Here is a 12,798-nt window from a genome sequence, read left to right as displayed (position 1 = left end):
GTTTAGCTCTAAATTACAGATACGCATTGCTAAAGGTCGGTATAGTAGAGGAATAGTGTTATCGACGTAACCTAGCGAAGATTTCATTAGATATCGATCTGAGCATAGATGTCTCTGCGATACCATTTTAGATTTTTAAAGTTGTAACGTACGAAATTGTCATGGCACGTTGATCGTTTCTTAGCAGGATCATCGAATGTTGTAAGTTGTAGGTAAACATATTTATTAAATTTATACCTTAAAATATGTAACATATTTCAAATAGTAGCCTTTTAGTTATTGTATAATTCAGGATTTTTTGTTATCCATTCAATCTTTATCCTATTTGCTTAAATTTTCGTGCTATCCTCAATAATTCTCAAGTGACTACAGTCACGAATAATTTTACGAACAACAAACGCAATTTATGCAATTACATTTTACAAATAATTACATTTATGATAGCATGCAGATTCCTCATTATATTTCAATTGAAACGATAATTAAATAGGATTTTAATGAATGTATGTTTGATACCATACCTGTCACCCTCATCAGTAATCCAACATATATGGTAATGCGATAAATTTATCGTCGTATATATTTTTCAAACACAATTCATTATTTCGACAAGAATATTGATAAATAGCTTTCAAAATGTTACAGATCACGCCAACAGATATGTAGTACTTACATTGTTAACCAACCAATCAAATACTTATACGATCGCTGTGCTACCAAAATTGGCGGGAAATGCAGGAAACAATGACTTTCAAAGAATGGCTGTAATTTCTTCGCATCGAGGAATATTCTGGATATTCGAAGTTTAGTAAGTCTTCTTTCCTTCCCCTTTTCTTCAATGTCGCTTTTTCCATTTTTCTACCTTTTTTCTCTAAATTAGTTCATAACTTTCCAAGAATGTATGGCACGGAACGTGATTCATGCGATATACCTGAAAGTACCGAAGAGTTTCGTGCAGGCAAGATAATTGCAATTTATCGATAAGATTTATGTAGTTGGCAGAAAATTTACAAAAACGTTAATCCAGGCACACGTGAACGCGAGTCGTGTTGGTTGTCCCAGGAATAATTAACGCGAAGGTTTCTTAACAAAGGTACGTGCAGTGATTCTGACATTTGAGGTTATTAATACGGGTATAATGTTTGCGTGCAAATAATGAAGTACGATCGAACGAACGCGTTATTTCAACGGAATATAATGTGTTGTATTGTTCGTCCAGGTGATTAAGCCGAGGACACGTCATCCGATCTGTCTGAAATTTATCTCGCTTATTTCGATATAAGGCGAATGACAGCGGATCGTACGCAAACGATCACACGCACTCACGTGACTCGTTCCCTTTGTCATTCCTAGAGATGACACGAAAATCAGCTTTGTTAGCGGCTAATAAGGGGACCCGTGTATTCGTTCAGATTTTAATTAAATACGGAAATCGGATAGGACAGTGGCCAGCGCATACATTACCATAAATTGTCGTTCACCCGCGGCTGTAAAGAAATCAAACGTGCACCTGCCTTAACGGTTGTAACAGAACTGGACGTATTTCGCGACTGCTTTGACGCCATACTTTTATTTTCACGAAAAACGACATTACGCGTGGAATCGTTTCTTGAAATTCCACGCTCGCCTCGAAAGAGAAAGAAAGGAGAAAGAGGCGTCACCGAACAGAATAAAAAGGTTACTTTAACAGGACGCATAATTTATAGGGTTGACTTTGAAACGCGCAACCGGGATCGGAGAAAAATTCACAAACGAGTTTCCCCGACCGGAGGAAAGATTTCTAGGTAGAACGAATAACATAGGAGAATTTGCACCTCGCGTAAAGTCATTCACCATCGACGGTATCGGAAACTCGCTTATGTTCGTCTTCAATTATAATAAATTACGGTTTCCAAAGTTGGTAGTACTGGCTCATGCGGCATATCAACGTGCGTTTCTTTTTCTTCCAGATTAATTAAGCAACAAGAAATTCTTCGTAGATACGATCGGAATTCGTGTCTACATGGTCGATAATAAAACCTTAATAATTAAATAGAAGAGGAAACCAACGGATCGTACGTCCACTAAAAAACAACCGCAAAATAGCCGTCGGTGAAAAGAAATGGCATAGTACGAATAGGAGAAAAAAGCTGGACGACAAATCGGACGGCCATAAGTGGAACTTAATAGAAGATAAACGTTTTGCTTATTGTTTGTTAGAATATAAGTCTTTGCGTGTAGTAGGGTGGGGAGATAGGAGGATCGTAGCTGGTCCTCTCGCACGACGAAAACGGCACGCAGGAGTTACGGTAGCGGTGGTGGCGGTGGTGGCACTGGCGGTGGGAGCAGCAGCAGCAGCGGTGGTGGTGGCGGCGGTGGCAGCAACAGCCGTGGCGGCGGCGGTGGTGGCGGCGGTGGTGGCGGTGGCGGTGGCGGTGGCGGTGACGGTGGCGGTGGCGGTAGCAGCGACGATGGTGGCGGCAGCGACGACAGCGACGGCGACGACGGCGACGATCACGAAGACGACGATCACGAAGACGACGACGATCACGACGAAGACGGTACTAGAAGTTCGGGCAAATTCGGACGAGTTCGGGTGGAGTCGGTTCGCCGCCTTGCCTGCCATGACTGGCCGGTCGTGGCCTCGCGGGGGGTGAGGGTGGGGGTGAGGTGGCGCGTCGGTGAGGGAAGCCGCGGCGGTGAATCCGGCGTCGTGATTGGTCGTCGCGTGGGAGAGCCGCCCGCCCGAGCTCACTGTGACCGGCAGTCGGCACCGAGCATCCAGGCAGAGCACATCGAGCCATCGGAGTCGGGGCGAGATACGCAAACACGCACCTCGGGACCTAACCACGGGCACGATGGCCGTCCGGCGCGTGCACCGTCAACAACAACAGCAAGAACAGCAGCAACGTCGTCACCGTCGTCGTGGTGCCGTACTCGTCGTCGCGCGTGTTCTTCGTACTTACCTGCATACGGAATCGAAGCAAGAGCAGCAGCAGGATCGCGCGCTCGCTAAAGCATCGTGGCCACCATCGTGCGGATACGTGGCGCGCGGACTATGCGCCTGGTGCACGCAATAAACGAAAGAAAAAGAGAGGAAAAACCTACAACACGTATACGTACACGACGACAACGCACGGAAAGTTGCTGGCAGCGCGCGCGCTAAATACGACACACACCACGGGGTCCAGGGACCACTCTACACACGACTCAACCTACATCACACACGTTCCATCGTTACCTCTTCCTTGTCCCCTCGTTTCCATCCGCCGTGTGTATATCGCACCTCCTTCTCTCCTCCCTTGTGTGCGCCGGCCTTCCCACGCGGTCCTCGTATCTTCGCCGAGATTACGTTTCGGTTAATACGCGAGTAAACGCGCGTCGGCCGTTAAACCTTCGGCTCGTTGCCGGCCCGCGTTTGTCGTTCACGGTGATATACATCTCTTTCTCTCTCTCTCTCTTTTTCGTGTCTCGTCGATGATCATCGGTGATATTCGTTTCATCGAGATTACTATCGTATCCTCGCGTCTTTGTGTTTTGACTGGTGGTGCGTTTTTAGTCGTGTTCCGATCTCGTATCACCGCGGCCTTCTTTTTTTTATACTTACGGTGCTACGTTCTCGTTTTGTGCCCCTCACGTCGAAGGGGAAAACAAGGAAAGGAAAAATCAAGCAAAAGAAAAGAAAAGTGTGCGTTCAAATATATAGAAGCCTAACCTCCTCCGTCGACGACGGTGGCGACGGTGGTGGAGGCTAAGGTGACGGTGACGGTGAACCGTTCTCTGTGTGCTCTGTGCTGTCGTCCTTGCGTCATTCGTATCGTATTGTTCGTTGTTGTGCGGCACTAGTGACACAGAGAAGTACCGAAGGGAGGAAGTGTCTGTCGCGTCGGTGGCGTTCTTTAGTCGCGTAGTCTCGTGCGCGCGTGACAGAGGAGCACGCAGTCCGTGATAGAAAGAGAGGCAGCGCAGCGCCGTTCCGACGGATTGTAGCAGCCTTGTTGAGAAGAGAGAAGAATCTGCCTGTCGCTGTGCGTCGTCTTCTCCTCTCTCGGACCATCGTCTTCTCGTCGAGTTTTGTTTCCGCTAGTTGTTCGCTCGTCGCTTAGTGTGCTATTCTGAACGTCGTGTGTTGAACGATTCGCAGCCGGCACGTCGAACACCGGCTTTCGAAATTCCCGCGTCGGCCGTATCGGCTGCCTAACCTCTCCTTGGTCCGCTACTCGAGGCGGACACACCTCTTGTGTTAAGTCGCCGAACGACGAAGACAGGAAAGACGGTGGCCGTCGCTCGGCCAGCAATAATGCCGCACGTGAGCAGCAGCGGCGGCGGCGACGATCTCGGCAGCGAAGACGAGGTCAAGGTCTTCAAGGATGAGGGCGAGGACGAGAAGAGGTCCTCCGAGAACCTCACGGAGGAGAAAAGTTCCCTCATCGACCTCACGGAGTCTGAGGTGCGTGTCGATGACATTCAAAAATTCTCCCTCTTTTTTTCTTATACTTTATCGTACAACAGATATCGTGTTGTCGTTGCGATAAAGTTTTACCTCTGCATAACACAACGTGTCGTTCTTCCCTCCTTCTCTCTCTCTCTCTTTCTCTTTCTGTTTGATCGTCGTGTACAACGTATCTTCTTCTTTGATCCACCCACTCGATCGTGACAACATAAGGACGTCGCCATTAAGTGCATGCGTGTGTTTACAGGAAAAGGGCTCGCTCGCCGGTGGAAGTTACGCGACGACGGGCAAGACGTCAGCGAGATCCGACCTCAGCCCCGTTTTCGGTGAGTCTCATTTATTCTATCTTTCTTTCTTGTCTGTTTACGCTAAGCAACTACGACGATCATCTTCCCCTTCCGTTACAATTGTTTCGCGCTAGTATCAGATAAATATTCAGCGATACGAGATACCGGATCGTGATACAAGAACGCTATGATAACTTTTGAAATTGTATCGTGACTAAGCGTTTTCCGTGTAACTTTTAACGAGCGAAGTTTAGGATAAACGCAGTTACTCGTTTGTTGTTAGAAAAGTAGGAGATTACAAAGCGCACATGTCGCGGTGAGAGAAAAGTCTAGAGAATATGCGCGCTGACTTTTAGTCGCGATTATGATCGAGTCGTCAATTTGGTTAAGAAAATTTAGTCAATGCGAAACAGAGACAGAAGTTGGCAAATATAAAGTGACTATTATTTCTAATAAATCTATATATTCTGTTTCTACTAACAAACGTTTAAATCTCATTGTAAACGCTATAATTTACTTTAAATTAGTATATGTATACGTTGAACTGTAAATGAATGAAATTTACTGGATGAATACATTCGCTATATTATATACGTACACATAACGCCGTACAATTTAACATGTAATTTAATCTATGAAATCGTTGCGTACACATGTTGCATGTACAAAAATGGAGAATTGTCACGAAGTCACGAAGAACGAATTAGAAACAAAGGAAGATTGATCGACAATACGACACGGTCGAATGTCGTCGGACGTTATTCGTCCCGTCGGACGTTTATCGCGCCCAGTTTCACTCGCCTATGAAATCTGATAACGCGTTATGATATTTTATGCGTGTCGCAGGGGCAGGGCCCTGATTCATATAAATTAACGTCATTGTAGGTGGTTATCTTACGATCTGGTAACGTAATCTACTTGTGGCAAATCGCTTTTACGTCCTAATGATAATTTAGACGCCTTTAGTCTGGTCCCGCCGCCGTAACAGACGGCTGAAATTGTCGGAGAAGCATTCTTGCCGCGCCGTTTCTCTAAACTCTAGCTAGGCGATTAACAATCTAGTCGTGTTCCGATCGTTGAACGAGATTAACGAGCCTGCTACGTATTATCGTTTATTGTAGCCGGTTCACTAAAAACCAAAACGCCCGCGTATTTCTCATTTCCGTTTTGGCGCGCTCCCAGCGGAAACAACGCGCACGCACGCATCATCTGCACGCGTTCGACGCGAGAAATTTCGTGACACCGCAAACTCTGACGCGATTTTTCAATAAACAGCGAAAATCCGTACAAAGACGTAAGCGTTGAAGTTTCATAAATTTTAGATCGATTATCGTTTATTGCCATGAATAGTAGAGTAGTAATAATAATAACAGAGAGATACATAAAAAATCAAACTCGACGAATATACGGCTTTCGCAGTCTGTGCAAACATAAAAAATAGTAAACATTTTGGAAGGAAGTGTCGGAGAGATTAATAATACTTTGTTCGTAATTTATGCTCTTTCAAAGCAGCATTAATTTCTCATGATATACGTACATGTATCGCGTTACACTTCGACGGTAATCTGAAAATATTTGGTACGCGCAAAAGGAAGAGCGCAGCGTTCAGAAAAGAATTCAGCCGACAGATTAAACGGACGTCGCTTTATCCATAAAGAGAATAAAATATGTAGTTTCTTGGATGGATGTTCCGAATTATATACACGACACGTGCGTCGAAACGCATGAATGAATCTCGCGAGTCAGTTTCTCAAGTTTCTTTATCCGTTGTTGTATCCCAACCTTGCGCGTCGTCCTTTCATTCATAGTTTTTATGGCAGACAGTTGCGTTGTGTTTGCGAACTCATTCTTGTACCTTGCGAATTACCCAAACGTAAGAGTTTCGTGTGATAACGTTCGGTTTTTTTTTGTCGGAGGTCGATCGTTTCCGAGAAAGAGTAACTCGAGCCCGCGGTTCTGTTGCTGTTTTTACAAGGGCATACGATACTGTTTTCTTTCCGCTGCTTTCAAGTAAGATGACGTTCGGGTTCGCGGAAACGGCAATAAACATCGTGCGCTCTCGCTTCGTATCGCGCACTGAAAATTTCGAAGCCATTTATCGACCAATTTCAGACACAACGCTCTCTTTTGTTCCCCTTTGGTTTGGAACTCTCGGGAGAAACGTTCCGACACGCTTGAAACTTTGTCGTCTCTCGATCCTCTACTTCGTAATTTTCGCTCGTCCAGAATAATTATCGAAACTCTCGGTGGCTTTAGTTTTGATACACTGTCGATGATTTGTAGAAATTTGTTTCTCTAGAAATTCCCAATCGAAACTCTTATTTTATCTCTTGACCGTTACGATTCCATAGCTGTGTATAATATTTTAAGGAAGAATAAATGAAGGAAATTTTCACAAGTTAGAAACAAAGGATGTTAGCCGCAATTTATGCGCATTTCAAGCTTAAAAGCTACTAGAATAGCAAATATTAATACGATTAAATTGAACTGCAAATAAATACTTCAGATCTTGAAACCTCGTGTAATTGTTGACATTTCCTATCGGTGGATACTATCACGACGAGTATAGCTACGATAAATAAATCGAAATGTACATAAAATTTTTCACATGCCGTCATAGTGAAACATTTCATCGTCTACAATTCTATGTAACCATAATGTACGCCTTCCCTTAGTCAAAATGTCCTATGTAGCATCGTTTAATTTTTCATGGTATGTTGAAACATTTGAAGTTTCACGTGTTTAATGATAACGTGTTAAATAATGATTAAATATTTTTAATTCAACGAGCGAGAAAAAAAAATACAAAGATGGAAAAAGATTTTCTTGAGTTTCAAAGCGATATTTAGAATCTTTTAACCATATAGAGTAGATAATTTTTCAGTATTTTACTTTTTGATGTTTCTTTTATTATCACGTACAATATTCTCCATTCTTTGTTGTTGGAATTTCGCGTTACATCACACGGCCAGAGGGAAGAGTAATCGCAAGAACAGAAAGTAATCGGCAGGCGAACACGAGGGGTGAAGGGTGGGGCCGGAGGATGAGCGAAATCGAATTGGCGTTGGTTAAAAGCGAAAAGGGTTTTCGGCGAGAAACCGCGGGCAAAGTTAATCCCAATTTGCCGGGGGAAATTGACCGAAGTTTACGGAACGCTATTATTCTCGCGACAGGTTTGAAACAAATTGTAACTCGTTAGCGCAACGGGTATATACAATGAAACGCGCCGGAATCTCTCTCTCTCTTCTTCTCTCATAGACACACACACATCCTCTCTCTCTCTTGGTACTGTCCTCCCCCCGGCTGGACTTTGTCACTGACAAATCGATGTCGTGTGACGCCGTACACGCTGTCACCTTGTTGCCAAAACACTTTAACGAGTTACTGTGATTCCGACGACTTACCTCTAATATCCAACCTAGGCACCTAGAGTATGCGATCAAAGGATTTAGAAGAAGCTCGTCGTTGAATATTTGAAATTCTTCTTTTTCAAATATTTCTGCTTTTGGAGAAGGCGTCGTGTTCTTTCGATAGTTACGAAATCACGACTATCAAAATTCAAATCGTTCGTACAAGGAAAAGATACAATTTTTATTCCGTTTAAAATTATGTCGAGTTTTGTTTCATTTGTCGTTGCCATTTCATAGTTATTAAATGCATAAGCTGGTAAAATCCAAGTCGTACGTGCAAGTTAAATTTTCGTAAGTACGTTTTCAAGTAGAATTTTCATTCTCTTATAAACTCGATTACTCGACAAATCAAGTTGATTAGAAATGATTAGAAGAAATAGTTTTTCCTTTTCCCTCGATTGAATTTGCACGGGCAGACGTTCGAGGTTTCAGATAATCTTGACGCGATAAGAGGTAATCGAAGGAGACTGCGATTATATTGATCGCGGCTTTATCGATGGTCACTTGTCACTTTAAGACGAGTTATCGTAGATCTTGTTAATCGTTTGTTTGTTATACGCCAGGCGAATGCAGTTGTACCGAAGAAAGATAATTTATTGTGGCGGCGGTTTGAACCGTCCCGATGTATCGACGTGGCGATAGTTTTCGCGAAAATTACTCGCTGTCAAATCGGATATTGCTTTGGAAAGAAAAAGAGAGATTGTGCCTCTACTCGTAGAACGTAATAATATTTTAATCGCGTGCTGATTTACACGCCGCGGTTGCCCTACCGAGTAATAAAGTCTAATTACTTGGAACGGTGTATAAATTGTTGCAATAAAAGCACAGATTGAATTTATCGCTCGATGAAATACGTGATACATCAAACGTTAAGCAAATACGTCTTTTCCGATCGTTAAGTAGAGGTTACATGGGCTTTTTCTTCCTTAACGTTCGAACCTATATATTTCACATTCTTAAAAAGATAACCCTAATTGTTTTAAACCTCGTGTACTTGTTGTCGTCATAAAAACTATACCTGTTTATTTTCCCCTTAACAAAGTGGTCGAAGATCCATGCACGAACAAAGAGAGAAAATGAGAGTTGGTCGCGTACGAGTGTAAACGAATCCGTGGAGTGTTAAATTATTGTAATTTATCTTGTCTGAACGGTAGCGACGCGCGGCGAGCCTTGTGGCACGACACGAAAATCACTTTCTGTGACGTACAATTACGTGCAAATAACGCGGCCGGATCAGAATTCGTTGCACCCGCGATGGACGAACGTGGAACGTAGGGGGGAACGTGCAAAATATTACGTCGGGATCCGTCGTAATCGCTTAAGTGGTTAATTATGGTGCTTCGAGGAAGGCTAGAGGAGGCCGAGGTGGGATTAATCTTGGCATCAATTACTTCACTCTGGACCCCTTCCTTCTTTCGTGTTCTCGTTCCTTTTTACTCCTTTATTTTCCCTTTCTCCTTTTCATTTTTGCTTTCTTTTCTTACGCTCACTGAAACTAGTTTTCCTACAGGATGTTCACGCTACTGAATGGTGCGTGATGCGTCAGATATTTTTTCCCCATTCATTAAACGTCGTTGTACACTCGTACGATCTTTCCTCCGCCGAAGGTCTGCGAGTATTTTTGTACGCTCGTTAAGACGCGTTTTGCTCTACAAAGGATCGGCCGTTGAACTTGTCTTGGTTTATATCAAAGGATATTTCTCGAAATATGCGCCACTCGTGTCTCGTTTCTTCCATTGAATTTACTTAGGTTTGTGTAACGAGCACTACAACCTGTTTACAATTTTTTCCTCGTTATTTCATTCCTTTCTTTCGTTTTTCTCTTTTAACGAAGAACAATTGGAAGGTCCAAATTTTTGGCTATAATTTTCTAAGGTCGCGTGAGCTCGAACCTCGAGGTACACTAACGATGTGTATCAGTATAATAGCAGTAAATGTAAAGAAGAATGTTGTGCTCTTTCTTCTCCCATCCTCTCTCGTTTCGCCCTATTCTTCGTCTTTCTCATTCTCGACGCGTCGCCGGTGCGTGCTACCGATCCTCCGCTAATTTCCAAATGCACGAACGCGTTTAAAATTGCGTCTTTCGGCGGTGTGCGGATCGACGTGATAACTATGGCTTGAAAATTATTGTACACAAATAAAAATACCAGAAAACGGGCACGGTACACAGGTTACACGGAATTTTAATGCAAACATCTCAATATCAATACGAAGATTGGCTGCTTTTCGCTAGTAGGATTCTCCGAGGCTTTTTATTATTCTCTCTCCGCCTCTTCTTCTTTTTCGTCCTCCTTTCAAATTAAAATTACAAATCGACGTTTCTACGCAACAGGCAATGTCTACTTTAATATATACACGGATATTTTATCAGCATTATTTCTGCCGAATTTTATGCCATTCTTTAATTACATTTCACACGACGGGTTTGTGTCGTATAACAACGTGATCGAAACAGCGCGAAACGTTGCATTTTTTATTCATTTCTGCCAGCCGAATTTTTAAATGCTTTATTTTATTTCTTGCTCGCAGTTATTTCAATGTAAATGCTCGAAATTTCCTATGAAAAATTTCATTTCGCTTGCATTGTTTGTACACTACCGACCAAAAGTTTACTATCGCTTTTAATTCCATCACTCATTCCAAAATTAGCATTAAGAATATCAGAGTAAAAATTCTTCTATTAGAATGCATTCATACTAAACACATTTTTCCAAGTTTTGCCCACTTGTTTTTATAAACTTTCGACTGACCGTGCAAATTACTAGAACTATCAGAGTAGTAAAACAGTAGCAAAACAATCAATTCATAATATTCGCAATATGTAATAGAGATTTAGATATCTAAATGTTTTTTAGAAATTTATGCAAATTATATATAATTTTAAAGATTATAAAAATTGTTTCGACCGAGCGTTCCATGTGAACGATTTTAATAGAGTCACGTGTACAAAACATAGGTATTGGGTTGATAACTAAGCGATTGCGGATTTTGTCATTAGGTGGTATTGACATAATCCGCAATCACTTAGTTACCAACCCAATGAAACAATGTTCAATCAACGGCTTCCTCGTTCGAGATCTCCGCTTTGAGAATCATCCTGTATACGACTTTCATCAACTCGTTGCAGCTTTCTCAGATTCGCGTGACTGTTCCATGCGCGGGACATTGACTTGACAAATCTTCCGGGCGTTATCTCGACTAGCGATTACGCAGATTCGTCGGATTGCTTGGCTCGCTGCTCGTTGCTCGTTCGGTGCAACAGCCTAACTACCGCTAATTATCAAGCACGGCTCGTTGGACATAACAATGACTAAGTATATTTATACGGTGTATTATCGCGCGACGTGACGCGCCGCGCCGCGCGGGCTGTCGTCGAAATCGGACGGTTATCGTGGGAGAAAATCGTCATCGGGCTTGTCCAAGAATTACGAAAGAGCGTCGAGCGAGAGGAAATTCCGCGAGTCGCGTTATCTGCGTCGACGTTGCGACTAAAAACAAATATTGGAGCATTGCACGAACCGTTGTCAAATATCCGGTGCCTCGCATTATTTCGATTCTGAATTTCTTAAATTTACATGATCAGAAAATTTCTAGTACGCGTATCGTGAAATAAAAGTTTGAATCGTAGTAAAGGAAATTGTTCAGTTCTAATCTTAGTAAGACGAGATTAGAAAATGCTGATTCAATCGGCTAAACAGCTTTGCATAATAATTCATGAGTTAAGAATATTAATGAACTGACGCTCTATGTCTATAGGTTTTATTAGACGTTTACGTAAATTCGTATGTTTATGAAGATGATTAAATAAATGAAGCATAATATACATTCATATCGCAGTAACAAATGAACATTCTCGACAATTAGATTTTGCGTTACACAGTTCACACAGTCGACTACTTTCATGTAAGAATAATATTTACTTTAGCAAGATAGCGTAAAGCTTTATACGATGCGTGCGTAGAACTTTATCTCTCGTTCTTCGCCGCCTTATTGCTGAACTCTGATAGAAGGCGTAGCCTGATTGTTCACGCTACGCTACATGCAGATAAATGGCAATGACTTTTAACCACGTTACTGCTTTCCTATACTCTAGTCTAACGCACTGTATACTTCGCCCTATTAATGGAGCAATTTGCGCGTAATAATAACACACGCAGTAATCTACGATCACATTGGAAAGAGAGGAAATAAAAATGAGAAAACTGGAATAATCACGTCACAAGTGGTACGAAGCGGGTTCTCGATTTCCTGCAGGTCTCGATTTTCCGCCGGTTCGGAGACACAGCCGTTCTCCGTGGTCGGAAAAGAGCGCTCGCGCGCCACCGCGATATACACTTTGTCGCTACTTGGAAACTGCCTCCGCCTCCGGATTGCACCTCGCTGCAAATATCGTATGCAAGCCGGTCGCGCGCGCGACAGAACGAGAGAAAGCGTGAACGAACGTGAGAAGGAGGGTGAGACAGAGCGCGAACGTGTGAACCAGAGGGAGGGAGAAAGGCGGCGGGAGCGAGAAGGACCGAGGGGAGAACCATAAACGATGTGTCTCGTTGTGCGAAGTAATTGACGAGTTCGCGTGTAGGCGGTTGGGCGCCTAGATCGCCTCGAGCGTACCGTAGGCTTATCCTCAGAGACGAAAAACGAAACGAAACGAGACGAAACGAGCAGCCCT

The 12,798-nt window shown here is 43.1% G+C and overlaps 1 protein-coding gene across 1 annotated transcript in view; it reads left to right on the top strand.

The window, feature by feature from the left end:
* Positions 1–2,725: 2,725 nt before the first annotated feature.
* Positions 2,726–12,798, top strand: part of LOC132909732 (protein pangolin, isoforms A/H/I/S-like) — a 95,766-nt gene continuing 85,693 nt past the window's right edge. The window contains exons 1-2 of the mRNA XM_060964734.1: positions 2,726–4,429; positions 4,680–4,758. Coding sequence (XP_060820717.1) covers positions 4,280–4,429; positions 4,680–4,758 — 229 coding nt within the window. The 5' untranslated portion in view covers positions 2,726–4,279. The remainder of the gene's footprint in view (positions 4,430–4,679; positions 4,759–12,798) is intronic.

Source organism: Bombus pascuorum, chromosome 8, assembly GCF_905332965.1.
Source record: "Bombus pascuorum chromosome 8, iyBomPasc1.1, whole genome shotgun sequence".
In the NCBI taxonomy this organism is placed as follows: Eukaryota; Metazoa; Arthropoda; class Insecta; order Hymenoptera; family Apidae; genus Bombus; species Bombus pascuorum.
The sequence above is the reverse complement of the archived record's forward strand: the minus strand, read 5'-3'. Positions and strand labels throughout refer to the sequence as shown.